Below are 18,968 nucleotides of genomic sequence, written 5' to 3'. Positions count from 1 at the left end.
TAACAACTTTATTCGCCTTGTTCAATAGCTTGTCCCCAAGAGTTAAGGACAGTTAAGTAACCAGTTGGCAGGGGTGACTAATAAAAACCAAAACAAACAAACAAAAAACCAAAAACCAAACGAACAAAAGACAGCAGCTGGAATGACAGACAGGAAGATCCTCTGTCAGAAAAGTCCTCAGAAGAAGAGGAATTTGGGCAGAGAAGTCAGCAAGGGAACAAGCCCTTCAAGGAGTCAGAAGGGGCAACATCGTGTTCAAATTAAGGTCTAGGTAGCTGACATGGAGGAATCAAGGGTGATATAGTCGGTACAAGGTGAAGGGAAGAGGTCTTGGTAGATTGCCAAGTTTAGGGTTAGGGAACTTGAGTTCAAGTCCCAGCCTCACCACTCACTGGCTATGTGGTGATGGGTTCCTGAATCCCTGTCTACCAGGGTTCTCCAAAGATGCCCTGAAATAGACATGGCAAAGCACGTAAACCACTTGGCCTCATGGGTCCTAGGAAAACAGAGAAGGTGCCATCTCCCAGAACCCAGGAACACACTGGTGAGAGACAAGGCCAGTCAGTCAGTGGGCACATGAACTGTAGCAGTGACCATGTGTTCGCCACATGCCAGATACTCTGTGGCACCAGCCTCATCTCTACTCCCCAGAGAAACCAAGACAGAGAGTCCACTGACTCTGATTTGCTGGAAGAAAGCTAAGGCAGACAGGGAGAATCCAGCCACGTCGGTTGGGTCTGTCTAACTTCAAGCATTGTGACTCTCGGCAAATGGCCTCTGTAAACAAGCAGCGTGTATACGAAGATGCTGCGGCTGAGAGAAGAGTTTCTGCCTCACAGACAAGTCAGTTTGGCTGATCCCTCAAGAATTCACCACCAGTCAGATAAAGGAGGAAAGAGAGGCATTTTAGGTAAGAGGAGTGTGGTCAGAGACGATGGCACAGAGCAGTGTAAGGCCAGGTGGGTTCTGGGAAAGGTGGAGAGTCTGTCAATCTATGGTCCAGGGACTCGGTAGGAAGGACATGGGTATGAGGTGATGCCTTAGGAGCTGCTTGCAAAGGCCTGGCTCACCAGGAAACATGCTAGCAGCTGGGAAGCAACCAGCCCTGTCAGTAGGAGTGTTACTAGGAAGCACAGAGCTCCGCTTCTGAGGAACTGGTGATGGCAGGAATGTCTTAGGCAATGCCTGAGAAGAGGTTGCCTGACGGGGGTGTCACCAGGTTTTTAATAGAAGGTTATTCATGCTCTTTGGAGAAGCAGTCTTTCAGGACACTGTCCTGGGGCTTATTTTAGGAACCACAACTGTAGAAACACTACATAAAAGAGTTGATATGTCACACAGATGACAGTCAAGGAGCACCTGTCCTCAGGTCCCTCCCCCAGAGCCCAGGTCATTACCACCCCCAGCACCAGGGCATGCTTTCCTCTTGATTATTCTCCCCAGGCTCTCTTTTCTCTTCCCTGGCTCCACATTGGTGGGGACACACAGGAGAATTTGGACCCTAGGAGGCAGCAGCTGTGGCCTCTCCAAAGGGCTCTTCAGGTCAGTGGTTGCCATGGCAACACCACAGGCCCTAGCCCAGGGGCCCCTGGGTTCCATCCAGGAAGGGGCTGTACCACAAAGACAGTCCCACCTCTTGTTTACCTTCATTCTTTCCCACGCTCACCAAACATTGCTGTGGTGCCTACGCTACACTAAGCTAAAGTTCTAGTGATGAACAGACCAGAAGTCCTGGCTCAGAGGACCTGGGTCCTACAGTGCAGACTGACAAACAGACAAAGGAGATGACTTCAGAGTGTTAAGAGTGGGAAGAGCCACAGAATGGGATAACACAGACCTGAGGTACTGTTTTAGGTAGCAGGGACACTAACTGCTGGTCTGAGGAGGTGATGCTGGAGGGCACAGGCCCAAGGCAGGAAGTGGGCTTGGAGACTGAGGAGGATCCAGGAGACCACTGGGATGGGGAAGAGGGAGGCATGGAAGAAAAACAGGGAGTGAGGAAGGGCTGGAGCTTGCAGGGACTTGGTGGCCAAGGGTAGAACTCCACATTTATCCCAATGTTCTAAGAAGCCATCTGAACTCTCTCTGCAGCTTTCCAAGGATGACTTGAACCGCAGGGGCTCCAAAAGGCCAGCCTATGAAGGAATTTATATTCATCCATCCCACTCTTAACCTGTCGGCTCTCTGTAGAGGATCATGTGCCTGGTGCTGGCCATACACCACAGACACAGTGTCTTCACAGAAGGCTCGAGTTTTTAGCTTGGTTGTAGATAATCACACAATAAAAGATATAACTCCCTGTGCCACAGGGAAGGAAAACCACACAACTGACCTATTTTAAGTGTCAGGAATCTTCTTAGAGGAAGTGACACCGAGGGACAGCTAAGGAGTTAACATAGAAGGCACAGAAAAGAGGGGGAGAGTTGTGGACACATCAAAGAGGGAGGAAGGGAGGGTCCCCGAAGGAGCAGCATGTGCAAAGTGCCTGAGACAGGACAACAGACTCAGGAAGCTGACAGGCTGGCCATGGAGACAGGTGCCTGCTGCAAAGCCTGAGGACCGCAGTTCAATTCCCAGGACTCACAGGACAGAGAGAACCAACTCTTAAGTTGTCCTCTGACATGGAGTAACTGGAGCACTCATCCATTGCTGGCGGGAGTGTCAACTTGTACAATCACCGTGGAAATCAGTGTGGTGGTTCCTCAGGAAGATGGGAACTGATCTACTTCACGATCCAGTTATTCCACTCTTGGGCATGTACCCAAAGGACACCTCATCCTACAACAAAGACTCTTGCTCAACCATGTTTGTTGCTGCTCTAGTCATAATAGTCTGAGACTGGAAACAATCTAAATGTCCCTCACCCAAAAAATGGATAAAGAAAATGTACATTCACACAATGGAGTATTACCCAGCTGTTAAAAAGTGAAATCATGAAATTTGTAGGCAAATGAATGAAACTAGAGAAAAATCATCTTGAGTGAGGTAACCCAGACCCAGAAGACAAATACGGTATGTACCTGCTTATATGTGGATACTAGCTGTGATAACTAGCCAAATGATAACCAAGCTACAATTGTAGGACCTCAGAGGGAAGGTATAGAGTAAGGGACTAAAGGGTATAAATAGACTTGTTAGAAAAGGGAAGTAGGATGGATAACTATGGATGGATTGGGGGGGCTGGAATGGGAGGATCAAGTGGGGGGAGAGGTTTGAGGGAAGAAATATGGGGAGAAACAGCTAAATTAAGGAGCATTTGAGGGGTAGTATGGAAACCTAATACAGTAGAAACTTCCTAAAATATATACATATATGAAGGTGATCTAAATGAAATCACAAATAATGGGGGAGACAGAGTCCTAACTGGCCATCTTTTGTCACCAAAGAAGCTTCCAGTACTAGGATTGGGTTTTATCTAATTGAGATGTTGGCCAAAGGGGTCCCATGGGAATTCCCAAACAACCCAGGGCTGTTGCTAAGACAACAGGTTGCTCTCCCCAAACTGACAGCAAAGCCCCATTGCTGAAGACAGCACCCACAGAACTTCTGAACATGGAGCAGTCGAGCTGATGCCCACACAGAGCTTCCACCCCACATTCTAGTGTCTTTGGCCTGGGAAGGTTCTTTGCATGCTGCCAAAAGAGAAACTAACACTGAGCAAGCCACAAAGCCTTTGATCTACAATCTGTTCTGCCATGGTGGCACAAAGCTTGTGGGAGTAATCAACAAATATCTGATTTGATATAAGGCCCACTCCACAAGACGGAACCCTTACCCAACACTGCTTGGGTGACTGGGAACCTGAGACTAGATGGCCCAGGGACCGAGGGCCTAGAGTAAAACCCAACACTATTAGTCTTACAAAAACAAATAAGTGATAAAAATGATTCCTAACGATACTCTGCTATACTCATAGATCAGAGCCTTGCTCAGCCATCAGCAGAGAAGCTTCCTCCTGCAGCAGGTGGGAACAAATATAGACCAACAGCCAGACAATATCTCTGAGAAGCCTGTTCTGTTCTAATGAAAGACAGAAATGGAGTGGATCCAGAGGGGAGAGGAGATGGGGGAGGAACGGGGAGGCGTAGAGGTAGAGGAAAACATAATTAGGGTGTATTATGTGAGGGAAGAATCTATATTCAGTAAAAGAAAAAAAAGAAAACGAAAGTTATCCTCTGACCTCTATATGTCAGAATTGACATCTGCACATGAACTTCACACACACACACACACACACACACACACACACACACACACACACTAAAATATAATAAAAGAGTTGAGTTAACAGGCACCTTGGCAGTCACTGCTCACACTCAGTAAGGCGTTTCCTCCTGCATGTGCGTACAGAGCCTGCTCTATCTAGCACTCTGCGATGCTGTGGCCTGCACATATCCAAGCCTGGCTCTGCCATCAGTGCTGGCTAAGGAGTCTGGCTTTTGTTCAGCAGCTGACTGGGAACCTTTCAGCAGTTTTGAGTAGAGTAGGAGATAGGCAAAGTACCTGTGGGCATCGCCATCTGGCACTGCCTAAACACGACCTTAGAAGGGAGGCTTGGAGAAAGAGGAGGTCATGGGGGATAGCTGTGACAGGTATTATCTACATTGGGCACGTTTAATATTGAGAAGCCTTATTAGGGCCAACTGAGACTTCACAGTCCCCTCGGGAGGAAATCAACTGCATGAGTCTATCAGGCATGCCTGACCTTTTGACATTAAGACACGATGTCATCCACAGTTTACTTTCAACAAGTGTGTAACTGTCACCTGTCCTGCCCAAATAAAACTGCAAAACAAAACAAACAACGAGCAATAAAGCCTCATAATGTTTTAAGTTCACGATTTTGTGCTTGACCATTCATAACTATCCTTTGCCATGGGACACCACAGGGTTGCTGCCCCAGGACGGACGTGGTGAGGAAGGAAGGAAGGGATGTGCAAAAGAAGAAAATCCCACACTAGTGCTCACACCCGTCACTAATCCACACAGGGAACTCCAAGGAGAACTAAAAACATTCCACTGAGCTGCAGACTCTGGTGTAACTCTTTACCCACAGTCACATGACTAGTGGCCCAACTCCCGCCAACCAAACAGTGGCTGTGCATTGTACTTCCTCCCATCTCAGGAACTCTCAGTGTACAACTCTAAAGCAGGCAGAGACTCACAGAGTCATTCTGGGCATGGTGTAAGAGCTAATAAGGAACCCTCTTCCCTTCCCCCGTGATATTTGTCCAGTTACCAACTCACAGAAATGTGCTGAGACCAGAGAGGAGGACAGAGCTCAACCCTGTCTCCTGTGGGGGGATGAGTCCAACGTCAGAGCAGATCTCTATAAACAGAGACTAGTGTGAGGATTAAACAAGCACAGTCCCAGCCTGGACAAATTTCATCACCCTCTTCTTTTCTGGGGGCCAAATCTACCACTACCTAACATCAACTGATATAAAATTTTCAGTGTCTATATTATAACATTGTTAGAACTCCTAGAAAATCAAAATTGTCAGATCCTTGGTGGTCAATATGTCTAGATTTCTTCTCCACTGCTCTGTCAAGTGATGCTCATAGCCCTGAAACCCCAGGCCATAGGCCCCAAGTAGATTCAACTGGACTTGAACTTCTGAGACAGGCTACCAACAAACAGATCCTTCTGGGCGAAACATTCCCTGCTCATCTACTGTAGAGGTCGGGGGTTTTCAATGCTGAAAGAGATCCCTATCTGCCCACAGTACCATGCCTTCTAGAAACTACTTCTCCTTCGTCTTCATTACTTCCCAGGCTACTGTCCATGTGTCCACAGATGGGATGTGTCACCAGGAACCTGTCATCTCTCTCTTCCTCTGAACATTCCATCACAGAGGGTCCCCCGTGACTCTGTTCTTCATATCCATCCCTGGGCCACACGTACCCAGTGTCCACTCCAAGTTCATGCCAGTAACATTACTGAGAACCTCGCACTTCTCTTTCGGCCATGTTATTTCTGGACACCCCTGCCCAGGAGAGGACTAGGAGTCAGGGGCTAGAGAAGAGTTCTAGCCTCACCACTCCCTGCACGGCTGCAGGGCTGGAGGCAATGAACTTCCCTAAACCCAGGTGTCCCTCATGAAAACCACTAATCTGCCTGTATCATGTGAGAGCCAACACAGCCAATGCAGAGTGAGTGTTTTACACAGCTCTGAAGGAATTCTAGAAAAAAACGATAGAATTGAGGTAACAATTCCCGGTATTTGCTCATACCAACAGCTCCTTCCTTTCTCTCTTCCTCTTTCCCTCCCTGCTCCTTGCTTCCTCCCTCTCCTCTACCTTTTCCTTCCCTCCCTCCCTCCCTCCCTCCCTCCCTCCCTCCCTCCCTCCCTCCCTCCCTTCCTTCCTTCTTCCTCCTCTTCCTCCTCCTTCTTCTTTAATCTAAAAGCTTGGCATTTGTAGAAAGGTCCCCTATCCAAATGACAGCGATCTCAAAAACTCTGCCCACTGAGTTGAAAATGAAAGCTCAATGGATGGACCCCCCCCCCCCTGCTGCGCCCTCTGGACACCATCCTTGCAGCTCCCCAGGCTTCAGTGTTTTTACTGAGGGCTCCAAGCCCATCTGCAGTCCTTCCCCACAGCTTCCAAAACTTTCTCAGCCAGGTGTATGTATGCTCCATGACGCCAAACCATGGTCTCTGGAGAAATGGTTATGTGTTTTGTATTTTGTGTTTGACAGAAGAGTCAACAACAAAGAGTCAAAACTCTCAGAAACAGAAATTTTACCCCAAATACTCATCACCTCCGGACAGTAGGAAATGATCTGATCTGATTTTCTTTTTCCTTTTTCCTGTGGAGCAAAGAACTTTATGCAGACACTAAACTGAACTCACAACATGAACGGGGAAATGTTTAGTCAATTTCATAATTAGTAAGTTTGAATTTGTAACATGTGTCCAATTCTGGAGCTATATGAAATCCTAATTACTCCAAAGCAGACTTTGCTTCAGCACATAAGCTATAAACAGGCTGAGTGCATGAACACCCCACAGTTTAGCCTGGTGGTCCTAAAAAAAGATCACACAGAACTCAAAAAAGTCACTCGTGATCACTTTTTAAATAAATTCTCTAATTCTAACATCCAAGGAAGCACATCCTCCTTCCGAAATCTAATGCAGAGCACAAGATTGTATAGAAGCATCTCCATGGCTCAAGACAAATTGACATAATTTTCTCAACAAGATGCATTTGTGCATCAAAATCAGATGCTGGCTTGAAGATGTAACTAGCAGTTACATTCTTCATTTGAATGACCTTGACCAAAGTCAGCTCAAAGATCCAGTCACTTGCATGGACTGATGTTACAACTTTCCCACCATGATGGTCTCAGGGCATCGGTGCTTATGAAGTGGTAATTCTCTACTCATATTAAGTAAATATCTGTTGTATTCCACAGTCTCACTTAGGCTGAGTCTAAACAATGCTAGCACAACTGTGTGGTTAGAAGACTGGACCTAGAGCACTAACTGTCCCCAGAGCTTCCTTGTGTCTTTAAATTAAAACGAGCACACCAAAAACCAATGTTTCCATGTTCTCTGCTCAACAATTATTGGTTGTGCACAGGCAGATTATACTTTGGAGTTTAAAGTAGAACCCAGGCACACAGTTTAAAGAATTCATGCTCCTGGGTCTGGGGAAATGGCTCATCAGTTAAGAGCCCTGGCTGCTCTCACAGAGGACCCAGGTTCAATTCCCAGCACCCATGTGGTGGCTCACAACTGCCTGTATGTAACTCCTGTTTCCAGGATCCGATGTACTCTTCTGGCCCCCCACAGGCACCAGGCATGCACATGATGCAGGTTTCATACACGCACACAGGCAAAATATTCATACACATTTAAAAAAAATCTATAAATAAAAATTAAAATAAAAAAGAATTCCTGTTCTGATGGTCAAATAAAACACAATAGAAACCACCTAATTTACTGGCACAGGTTAATGCTGCCCTAGCTGCCTAAATTTGGGCCAAATTCAGGTAAAAGCATATGGCTGCATGTCATTCTTTTCTGCTTTTTGTGATTTCTCCCTCTCTTCCCCCTCTTTTATTTGTGTCCATGCGTGTGTGTGTGTGTGTGTGTGTGTGTGTGTGTGTGTATGTGTGTGTGTGTGTGTGCATGTGTGCATGTGTGTTTCTGTCTGTCTGTGTGACTCCCTAGCTTTTAATAACAAAAGCCACAATTTAGGTAAAAAGACAGAAACAGAACAAGGTGGTGGAGACAGGAGGCTGCTGGAGCTTTTAAGTTGTTAGTCAGGATGCAGATCCAGTGAGGGACTCTGCTTCAAGGAAGAAAGATGGCTATAGAGCAGGCCCCCGGGCCCTCCTCAGGCCTCTCTATGGTAGAGCAGGCCCCTGGGCCCTCCTCAGGCCTCTCTATGGTAGAGCAGCCCCCCCCCCCCGGCCCTCCTCAGGCCTCTCTATGGTAGAGCAGGCCCCCGGGCCCCCCTCAGGCCTCTCTATGGTAGAGCAGGGCACCCGGGCCCCCCTCAGGCCTCTCTTGCATGGGTATGTAAACCTACACCTACACACACACACACACACACACACACACACACACACACACACACACACGTGGGGCTACATCACATGCATACAAATACTACAGGAAGGGCAAAGGAATTCAATCTTTTCTTTCCTTGATGAAATGACTGAAAGACTAGACTTCTTGCTTCCTGGAAGCCACATAAAATGATTGAGTCTTTAGACAACTGTGGTCTGAAAGCTGGAGGAAGCAGAATGGAGGAGAACCAAGGTAAGGAGCAGAGGTGGCTCGTCCCAGAACCAGAAGAGTATGAGGGTTTCTGGGGGCTTTCAGCTGGGTGCCTAGAGGACATCCCCTCCAACCATCCCCACATCTCTCTCCCAGGACCAGAACTCAAGTCAGCAGCTGCTGCCTACACAATGATGTATTTTCTGCCTCCTTTATAGACTGGGGACGCAGGATGAAATCACAGCAAACAAGACACGCAGTGCCTTTTTCATGTCCTGGGAAAGATTCGGAAGTTAAGGTGGAATTTATGCCTCAATCTAAGCCCTTCTGAAAAGAAAGCTCTCTTGTGACATTACCATGGGGTCTGGGACGGAGCTCCATGGTAGAGTACTTGCCTAGCATTTTTGAGGCCCTGGGTTTCATCTCTAGCATTATCCATTTTAAGAAAGAAAAATGAAACAGAGGCCATGTCCAGACAGCAAGCATCCTGACATGTTAAGACAGTCTAAACTTTTTCCAGGAATCCCGCCCTCATTTTCCAAGTAGATCCCAAGAACTGAGCATAGGTGGGTCAGGTCACAGGCATCGGCTGAGTAGTTTCTAGGGGTCATGTGCTAAATGAGGTAATATGCACAGCCTCATTGGATTTTCATAGTAATCCTAGGCTTGGGCCAGCTTTGCAAACAAGGACACTGAGGCTTGGAGAAGGCATGCCATATAGCTGGAAGTGGACTAACAAGGATTTCAACTTAGGTCTGGAGACTCAAAATCCCATGCTCTTTCCACTTCAACCTGTTGTACAGACATTTAAGCACATATCTGTGATTGACAGCATCCCTGCAATGTACTGTTTGTTAGGTCACCTAAAGACTGCTTGTGTAATAGCTCATGTTCCCCTGGTTGGCTCTTTCTGTGTTCTTTGCCTGTGAGAGATGCAACCATGACATTGTCAGAGATGGAACCATGCCAACTCAACCTCAAATGAATCCCAAAGACAAAAGCACATTTCTTATTCACAGTAAAGACAGGAGTTCTTTCTTCCCAGTCCTCCTTTATTCAGCGGTAAATTCAACTTTTATCTCCATGGTTTGAAGGGTCATTGTGACATTTGGGGGAGAAAGAACATCCCTTGCTTTGGCTGAGATGGTGTGGGCTTCGCTGGCCGTTCCTTCCACCATAAAGGGAAAAGGAGGAGTTGAGACAGTTTGGTGACTAAGCCTGGCACTTGGGCACAATAGATTACCATGGGTTGTCTGCAGCACCCTCTGTTCCCCCTCTCCATGCCCTTATCCCTAGATGGAGTGGGTAATAATGAAGGCAGGGGATATTTTAGGGCTGGCAAGAAGATGGCTCAGTTGACAAAGGTACATGCCACATGAGTCCAATGACCTGAGTTAGAGCTCCAGAACACACATAAAAGATGGAAAGAGACAAGGAACCCCCACAGAATTGTCCTCTGGCCTTCACACATCCACCACAGTGCACGGACACCCCATCTCCCCAGAATAATAAAAGATTTAAAATACATTTTAAAGTGCAATTAATAGGACAGGGCCTGCTGGTGCATGCCTTTAATCCCAGCACTCAGGAGGCAGAGGCAGGTGGATCTTTGTGTGTTCACAGCCAGCCTGGTCTAGAGTGAATTGTAGGACAGTGAGGATTACAGTGAGAATCCTGTCTCAAAATAAAATAATAAGATACTTTTCAAAGATGCAGTAGTCCCCTCCCCCATCCACTAGGGATATCTTCCAAGACCCCAGTGCAAGCCCAGAATCACAAATAGTATCTGCATGTACTTCCCCCTCCCCACATGCATACCTATGTTAAAGTTTAATTTATAAATATAAATTAGGCATAGTAGGAGCTTAACAGCAATAAAAATAAATAAATAAAAAAAGCTATTTTAAACTTGAGGGTTTTGTTTTTGTTTTTGTTTGTTTTTAATGATAGCTTCCACTTAGTATTTTTAGAAAGCAGAGAACACAGTGTAACAAGCTCACAAGGCACAGCCACTGTGCACTTTGCCAAACCGGCTTCTTGGGCTCAGAAAGTCAGCTGTGTCTAGAGGCTGTTGTGCGTTCAGCCTGTTGCTCTCACTTTTACCTTGTGAGCACAGTCCTTTCTTTCTGGATTTCAGGCATTGCACTAATGATGCATTTCACCGTCCTAGCAAAGTGATGACGTCTAGTGAGTATTTAAAAAGGCCTCTCTTATCTCTTCCACACTGTGGACTCACTGACAATCTCTTGGAACCTTGTGCCCAAGATAAAACAGAGACTGGACCATGCCAAGATACAGCTTCTACGGCAGGGCTGACCTGGTAACAACACTGTCTTCATTAGTTCAGATGGGGTTTTCCTTCTTGTTGGTCACTTGCTGAAATTTCCCATTTATTTATTTTCTTGTGTCAAATTTATGTACTAAAGAGGAGGGGCAGGGTTTTGTTGTTGTTGTTGTTGTTGTTAAGAATTGTATCTAACAAAGTGTCAGATGCACAGGAGACGTGATTTTCTTGAATGACTTGGCGAGTGAGTAAATGCCAGGTTGTCCCGTTTGAGATCAACATTCAATCACCATCGCTCACTCATTGCTGTGATCTAAACTTTTCCACACAGAACTCAGCCTCTGGCAAGAGCGCTTTCTCTCATTCAGAGAAAACAGTCCACGATTCTCCACACTCACACACTCACTCTTCTCCCACCCTGAGGGTGTCGGATCCACACAAAGACCAGATCCTACCCTGTCGCTTTGGGGTAAAACCATCCAGGAGGCTGACCAGATGGTGGCCCAGGAGAGGGAGCAACCTTCCCTCACTTCTGGCCTTCCCATAACTGCCACCAGCAGCAGTAACCTCACCTGTTTCATCCCACAGGGGGACTATGGAGAGTCCTGGTAACACTTAAGTGGCTAATGGTGACATGCCTGTTATGGGGTTGACACTGGTGCCACCTGATATCACCCTTACCTCTGAATTCTAAGATGACCCTTCTAAGATGACTCTCCGTGTATTCACAGTTTCTCTTGATGCATACACTCTGAAATCCTTGACAGCAGGGTCTATGGCCTTGATGTTCCTGGTGTCTGCCACCCAAATGAGACTGAGTGAAACCCAAAGGTCTCCTATATTTTTACCTGACAGCTCCCAACAATCAGTCTCTGAGTTCATTCTGTCTCAGCGAAACCCTCATCAAACTACAAGTCTCTAAGGAGGGGGGGGGAGGGTGAAAGCTGAGGCAGAGATTTTGCCCACCTTTTTCGTCTGGAAGAGTTTCGGGACCCCGAGAGGGGCAGCCGAAGAGGGTCCCAAGAGACCTGTAGAACATGTAGGGTGGGCAGTCAGGGGTCTGAGGAAGTGAAGCTCTGACCTCCCAGCATTCTGGTTTGTGACGTCATCACTTTAGATCTCAGCTCTGTCACTGACAGCTTGGAAGGCACTGCAGCTTAGCTTAGAACCATGGGACTGAAAGGGACCGCTATTTTTCACAGTACCACATCCCTACCCCTTCATGCTTCAGCCCCTCCTCCCTGCCTCCCTCATGCTGGATTCGTGAGGACCCATGTTCCTGAAGCTATTCTACAGACAAAATGTACAGTGTCACAAGCTGTGTGTGTCTTGAGACACATGGACACAAGTATGTCATTGAGCAGTACAATGTCAGCTAGAACATAGCCATTTGGTGTCTTTTTGAGACAATTTATTGTAAGAATCCATAACTGGTTGAATATTTCCTATTTAGCCCAGGCTGGCCTCAGACTCACAGCCATCCTCTTAACTATGCCCCTGGAGTGCTGGAATTACAGGGTAGGCCATACTCAAATGCAGACATTTTATATCTACTCCATATTCTTGGAAGGGCCCTTTTGCCCAAACTGTCATCAGGGGAGTTGGAGATGCAAGAAAGGAACCAGAGTGTGGCTTTCCTTTGATGCTGGAACACTGGCCTGTGTGTTCCTCCTCTCTAGCATATGTCAGATCCTCTGCTGCTGCCTTCAACATCTAGAAGCCCCTGTTGATACCGAATACAGCTCCGGTAAAATCTAGAGCTTTTGTGTAAGCCTTTCAGGAGTCAGGGAACCCGGAGGCGACAAGAATGCACCTTAGACTGACATCGAGAAAGGAAATTGAGGATCTTTTAAAACGACACATTCAAAGTTCCTGCCTATTAAATTCCCACGTGGTTTAGAATATTACTGCTTTGGAGACGGTCACTGTGCGACATAGTTCAGCCAGTGCTGACCTAGCCTCGCATATTGCTTCCTGGACCCCGTAGGAAAGCCAAACCTGGAAGAGAGCTAGATCTAACTTGTTGGAGAATCCCAGTCTGAACTGTCTGCGTGTCTTTTTGCAGGCGGAGACAGTTTGGGAAGGGCTTGGTTGATTGATCTAAAGTCAAGCTGCAAGTGGCTGCATTGGAATGGTAACTCAGGCGTTTGGCCTCCTGAAGGATGCATGTGAGGGGTAGGGAAATGTCAGAAAAGGCACCCTCTCCACCTCTTAGATGTCCGGTTTCAGATCCCATGTGAGGAGCGGGATGAGAAAAATTCCTCCTGGGCGACCCACGGGTCGTGGGGAAGAAAAGCCAGAACCTTTCACGCTGGCTAGCCTGTGGCTCTTGGGGAGGCGGGCGTACTGCCCAGCTGGCGCCTCACTCAGGACCAGGAGGGAGGCTGGAAGAGGACCGGAGAGGCGGGGTGGGAGCAAGGGTGCACAAGCCGGCTGAGAAAAGGTGTAGCTGCTGGAGAGAAATTAGAGACTTTGGCCCCTCTGGGAAGCAGAACCGTCCAGCACTCACACAGCGCCAGGGAGGCCCCAAACAAACTCTCCCTCCTTGCTCTCGGCCCTTTGTTGTCCGCCTCTGGCTCCCGCTCATGCCCTCGGGTCCCCCGCCCCCCTGAAGTCACCCCAACTGCACTCATAATATTTTGCTTTGCGCCGGGTCTGTTTTCCACCACCAACTTCCAGCAGTCTCCATGGCGACGAGCAGGGGGTAGGGGGTGGGGGCGGCGGCTGTTCAGATCCCAGGCCTGAGCCGCGGAGCAGCCCAGGCTAACTTTTCCGGGTCTCTGGGTACCGCGCTGGGAAAGTGCGCTATCCCGGGCCCTCCTTGGATAATCGTGTAATCGCGAGCCCGCAGGCCGGTGGAGTCAGGCTTGTGTACTGGGGCCGCGTGGCCCAGGACTGCAATCGCGGGAATCTGGAATCTGGGGACCACGCGACACTCACTTGACTCTGCTGCCAAGCTCAGATACTAGCAGGTGGCAAGAGCGGAACCACGCAAGTCCACTCCTCCGGCCACACACACACACACACACACACACACACACACACACACACACACACACACCATGCACGTCTGGAGACAGTGAGACTGGTTCAGCACAGTAACAAGGCTCATATCTCCCGCTGCTTCCTGCTCGGAGCCAAGGACAGGCTCTCGGGGGCTACACAAGGAGGCTAGTACTACTTACCCAGAGCCTCGTCTGGGGGAAGATGCAGGAGGTTCCAGACCTGTCTCTCTGGGGGCTCTCTACTCCGTGGGCAAAAACCTAAGACCCACTTTAAAGTAATGTCTCACTTTTGGGCCCACGAAACTAGGCTGGACCTAGTACCAGGTCACCCTCTCTGCAGAGCAGCGTGTCTTCCCACCAGTGGGCCCCAGGCAGTCTGATCCGATTCGATAATCTTTGACGCCCCAATTCTGAGTTTTGGAGGCGCGGGGTAGGGGAAAATCTTGGTAGAGCTAGAAGCTTCCAGTTGGAGCGCCACAATGCACCTCTTTAACGAGCCATCCCGTTTAACAAGAAACAACCCTTTTGATGCATAGGCGACCAACTTGTCCCAGCCCCACTTTGCACAAGTTGTTGATTGAAAATTCTATCCACTTTTCCTTGCTTGTTCTCGAATTTCTGAGTAAGGAGCAGCTAGCTGAACAGCGCTGCTCTGTGTAGAGGCATCTGGAATCACACCCGAAACGCCAAGAACAAGCAGCCACTTCCAGCGGCCCTCATAGAGATGGGGCCAAACCGGCCTGAGAACCCACTTTGAGACCGGCTGAGTCCAGCGCGCTGGCGCTAACTGCAAAAACGGTCCCGATGCACCCGCAAATCGGTGGATCCAGAGCGCACCGGCTGCCTTTGCAGCCCGGTGGAGCTTGGCGAAGCTGCCAAAGTCCCGTCCTAAAGGGGCTTTGCTTTGTCGTGTGGAAAAACCAGAGAGCTGAGGACCCAGGAGGCGCGCGCCGGCTCCGGGGGCCTCCCCCGACAGGACCATTGTCTTGGCCCCACACTTGTAGTGTATTTTGGAAAAACTCAAGGAATATATTACCAGCTCGATGCGCGGAACAAAGGGGTAAGTTTCCGCAGGTCACGCTGAAGTGGGCCCAAAGCAGGCCACTAGAGCCCCGGCCCCAGCAAAACCGTTCTCCCATGCCCGAGGCACTTTGCGGGGATTTTCCTTTTAAAAGACAGAAACTGTAGCTTCGGCTTGCCGGCCCCCTCTGAACATGGATGCTCCGGACTTCGCTCCAGTAACTGCTATGAGCCTGTTGTTTGAGCCCGTTAAGAATGAAATAACTGATTTCGTGTTTGTAGCTGAGCGCAATCTTACTTACACTCGGGAACAGAATCGAACTGCCCAGTGGAGCGTGGGGCTCTGCACGCCCAGGGAGGGGAAGAAACCTTTTACATAACAAGAGAAACTCAGAAGAAAGACTAATTGGATTAATTCTCCGGAAAGGAGGCGAAGGAAGGCTCCTGGATGGGACCTCGCCGCGCTGCACTTGGCTTGTCCGGAGTTTGCATGTGAAATGTCACCTGGTGCGCCTGGAATGACTTCTCAATTGTGACCATTAACTAAAACTTTTGATTTTGAGTTCCGGAGTGTGAGCTTAAGTATGAGAGGGGAGCGGGAAGGGGGAAGCACTGGGGTTTCATTACCCATTTGGGGTGTTTGAAGTTGGGGTGAAGGTGACCAGTGTCCCACAACCACCTAATAATCCGTGATTAAAAACAGAACGTCTCCACAGTTCTACAGCACTCCGCACCAAACAAGGACTCTAGTATGGTGGACAGACCGACTAAAAGCCCAGCTGGGACATGCCTGATGTAGGGTATGAGGAAAGCCCCGAGATCTTGTATGGACCCCTTGAAAATTCTCAGCCACTAATTCTGTGTAAATGGGTGTAATCTGGTTAAATACATTCACTTTTAATGTTGTAGCTCTTAGGAGGCTCTCCTTGAATTAAATAATTAAATCACACACACACACACACACACACACACACACATATATATGCAAAGCTTTGCTCTCCCCCCCCCCCCCAGCATTACTGGGGTGTGGAGATCCCAACAAGGCCTGAGGGTCTGCGCAGCGGGGTGCACTCCCCAGGCAAGATCGCTTCTTGCCTCCGTGTGCTTGCAGATTAGCAGGGGCTCAGGCTTTAACCGCTCTCTGGGGGCTCACAGCCACCCTAGGGAACGTGAAGGCTTGACTGGCTCAGAGACAGAAAAGTATCCTGGAATGCCGCTGATACCCCTGGGTCCTCGGTCTCGGCCACCAGGTTTATAATGTAGGCGAGAAGAGGCCTGGAACCTTCCTCCCAGAACCGAAGAACGACGTTTGGGAAGCTATCTAGATCCCATTAGCCCCATCACACATCTTTTTTGCGACCTGCTTAGGGGTAGTGGAGTGGGCAGAGCTGTCTGTGGTGTTAATTTACAAGTAAGTTGTGTGTGTCAAGGAACAGCTGAGGCCAGCAGGCACTTGTTGCTCGGTTGCGTTGCCCGCACATTCTCCCAGGTTTCAGTCAAACTGCCGCCTCTATCCAGGCTGTCTCTATCATCCCCAAGAAACTCCAAAGCTGCGGCCCAGCACGGGTTGGAGTAGCTTGGTGGGGAGACTGGGCCTAGGGAAAGGGGGTAAACTTTTTGAGAACTTCTACAAGGAACGGACATAGGAAAAGTAATTGATTTAGAAGTGTGGCGGGTCCCCAAAGACGCTAGGCATAGCCGCTGATGGGTCGACTGGAGAATGCACGGAGATGCTGGGTGTTGTCGTTGTAAGAGATCCCGGGTCTTCCCTTCTGCTGTGAACCATGGCGACCCTAGTGCCTGATGTCCACTACACACAACCCTCTAACCGAAGCGCAGTTCACAGAACTCAATGCCAGAACTCAGGCCTCTCCTGATGCTTTGTATTCGGCTTTCCCTGCAACTAGGTTACAGCCTCCATATGGAGACAGCCGCTAGTGGGTTGCCTCTTCGCGCCCGGGAGGTTACAGTCCTGGGCTCCCAGCTCTCACAGCCCAAAGCTACAAATGCCCCAGGACCACCGGGTTCGCCGCCGCCACTCCCTCCAGCTGCGCGGCTCCTGCAGCAAGAGCCTCCACCTCCCCAGCGCGGTGAGACGTGGTCGCCCTCCCCCGCCTTTGGAGTGTTCCCGGGCCTCACCCCAGACACTGAGCACACCACTACCCTGCCCAAAGCCAGGGCAGCTGCAGGGCCCGAGATGGGGAGGCTGGCTCGCAAAGTTCCTGCAAGCAGCAGCACCTCGAGCTCGCCGCGAGCCAGGAAGCATCTTTAAGCAACTTTCTGTCCAAGTGAAAGCGCGCTCCGCAGCGTGCGCGCACGCGCACACACGCATTTACACGCGCACACACACACTTCCGTGCATCCACTTACACACTTAGTGCTGGCCCGAAAACTTCTGCACGCCTTCTCTCCTGGTATATCACTGTCAAGTTGACCCGCATGAACTTTCTACAGCTCTTTCTGAAGTCCCCCTGTCCCTGATCCTTTCCTCCCAATCTCTCCCCCCAAGTCCCACCAGGACTAACCTGTGGAATCCATGTCGGGTTCCTCCAGTAACCCACAATGCATGCTCTTCCCATGGACAGCACAGACGCCCCCCAAAAGTCCTGATATTTGGGGATCCCCCTGTGCTAGAGATGCCCAGGGAGGAAGGGAGAGAAGAAGGGCGGAAGAAATGGGTAAAAGACAGGGAGGCGATGGGTGAGAGGGCAGAAGGATAAAGGGGGGAAGAAAGAACCAGACGAAAGAAAAGAGGAGGCAAAGAAGCGAGGGTAGGAAGCGAGATGGAGCAGAGGGAGAGAGCGAGCGAGCGAGCGAGCAAGCGAGGGGACACTCAGTAATCCAGTCGGGCAAAGCTAAACCCGTCAAAATGTTTGCGGATGTTTCATGGGAAAAAACATCATTTTATAGGAGCCCCGATGGGAGCAATGTCATTGATAGGCCAGCGGGCCTGATGAATGGCCGCTCGTCAGATGGGGCCGTGGCGAGGCGCACTGTGAAGCCCATTGTGGGCCTGTTTTGAATAAGAAAAGCCGCCTCCGAAAAGGGGGGCTCAGAGCGACGCAATCCCAGCCCTCCGACTTCCCCCTTCTATTATAGCATTAGCAACGTTTTTCTTATTTAAAGTTCCAGAGGCCTTCTCCAGCCTCAGCCCGGCACTCATTATAGGCGAAATCAAAATTGGCTTAGATCTGCCCCCTCTCCAGCCCTCCCGCGCCCGGGCCCCGCGCGGTGCAGCCATGGAGGGGGTTGCAGAAGGTGCCCGAGCCCTAGGAGTCTCCTGTGCGGCCACGAGTGGGCCCAACTCCCGTTTTCTCTCCCCTGGAGACAGGTCCCGTTTCCGGCTTGAGTTAGATTTTGAGTTGGGGCCCTGGAGCAATGCAGAGGGAGTATGTCTTGAGTTTCTTCCACGCAGACCCGCGGACATGCGTGGGAGTAAAGGGTGTGGAAGGGGAAACCGAAGCCTTAGGTTCCTATCTCCAGTCTGAGAGACAAGAAGGGCGCTTGGCAGCAATGGGTGAGGGGCTGGCTCGCCTTCTCCAGAACTTTTGTACCCCTTGTCTCTCGCCCTACGGGTGTCTCCAGGTCTCCGTGCCTCGCTGTCTTGATCTCCGTTTCTCCTTTGGCTGCATGTCTCTTTGTCTCTCCCTAGGACTACGTCCCTCTAGATCTCTGGGACCCCCACCCCACCCCCTCGCCTCTTCCCATAACCCTGTATGTCAGTCTGTCTGCGTCCGGGTCCCTCCCTCTTCCCATGTCCCCCGGCTCCCCTCTCCGCCGCCCTCTCGGTCCCCCACAGCCCGCAGCGGAGTTGGTGAGAAGCCCCGGCGTCCGAGTTGGGGACGCGGCTTTCCCAGGGACCCCTCCCCGGTGCAGATGAAAGTGCGGGAGGAGGGGGCCCAGGCTGGCGGGGCTCCCGCCGCCCCGGGA

At 49.8% G+C, this 18,968-nt stretch overlaps 1 protein-coding gene across 2 annotated transcripts in view; it reads right to left on the bottom strand.

Annotated features, from left to right (window-relative positions):
* Positions 1-18,018, bottom strand: part of Rfx4 (regulatory factor X4) — a 145,636-nt gene extending 127,618 nt beyond the window's left edge. For both annotated transcript variants that reach the window (XM_036169693.1, XM_036169694.1), the window contains exon 1: positions 17,564-18,018. In XM_036169693.1, coding sequence (XP_036025586.1) covers positions 17,564-17,606 — 43 coding nt within the window. In that variant the 5' untranslated portion in view covers positions 17,607-18,018. The remainder of the gene's footprint in view (positions 1-17,563) is intronic.
* Positions 18,019-18,968: the final 950 nt, after the last annotated feature.

This window comes from Onychomys torridus, chromosome 20 (assembly GCF_903995425.1).
Source record: "Onychomys torridus chromosome 20, mOncTor1.1, whole genome shotgun sequence".
NCBI lineage: Eukaryota > Metazoa > Chordata > Mammalia > Rodentia > Cricetidae > Onychomys > Onychomys torridus.
Note: the sequence above shows the minus strand (reverse complement) of the source record. Positions and strands in the feature narration are given on the sequence as shown.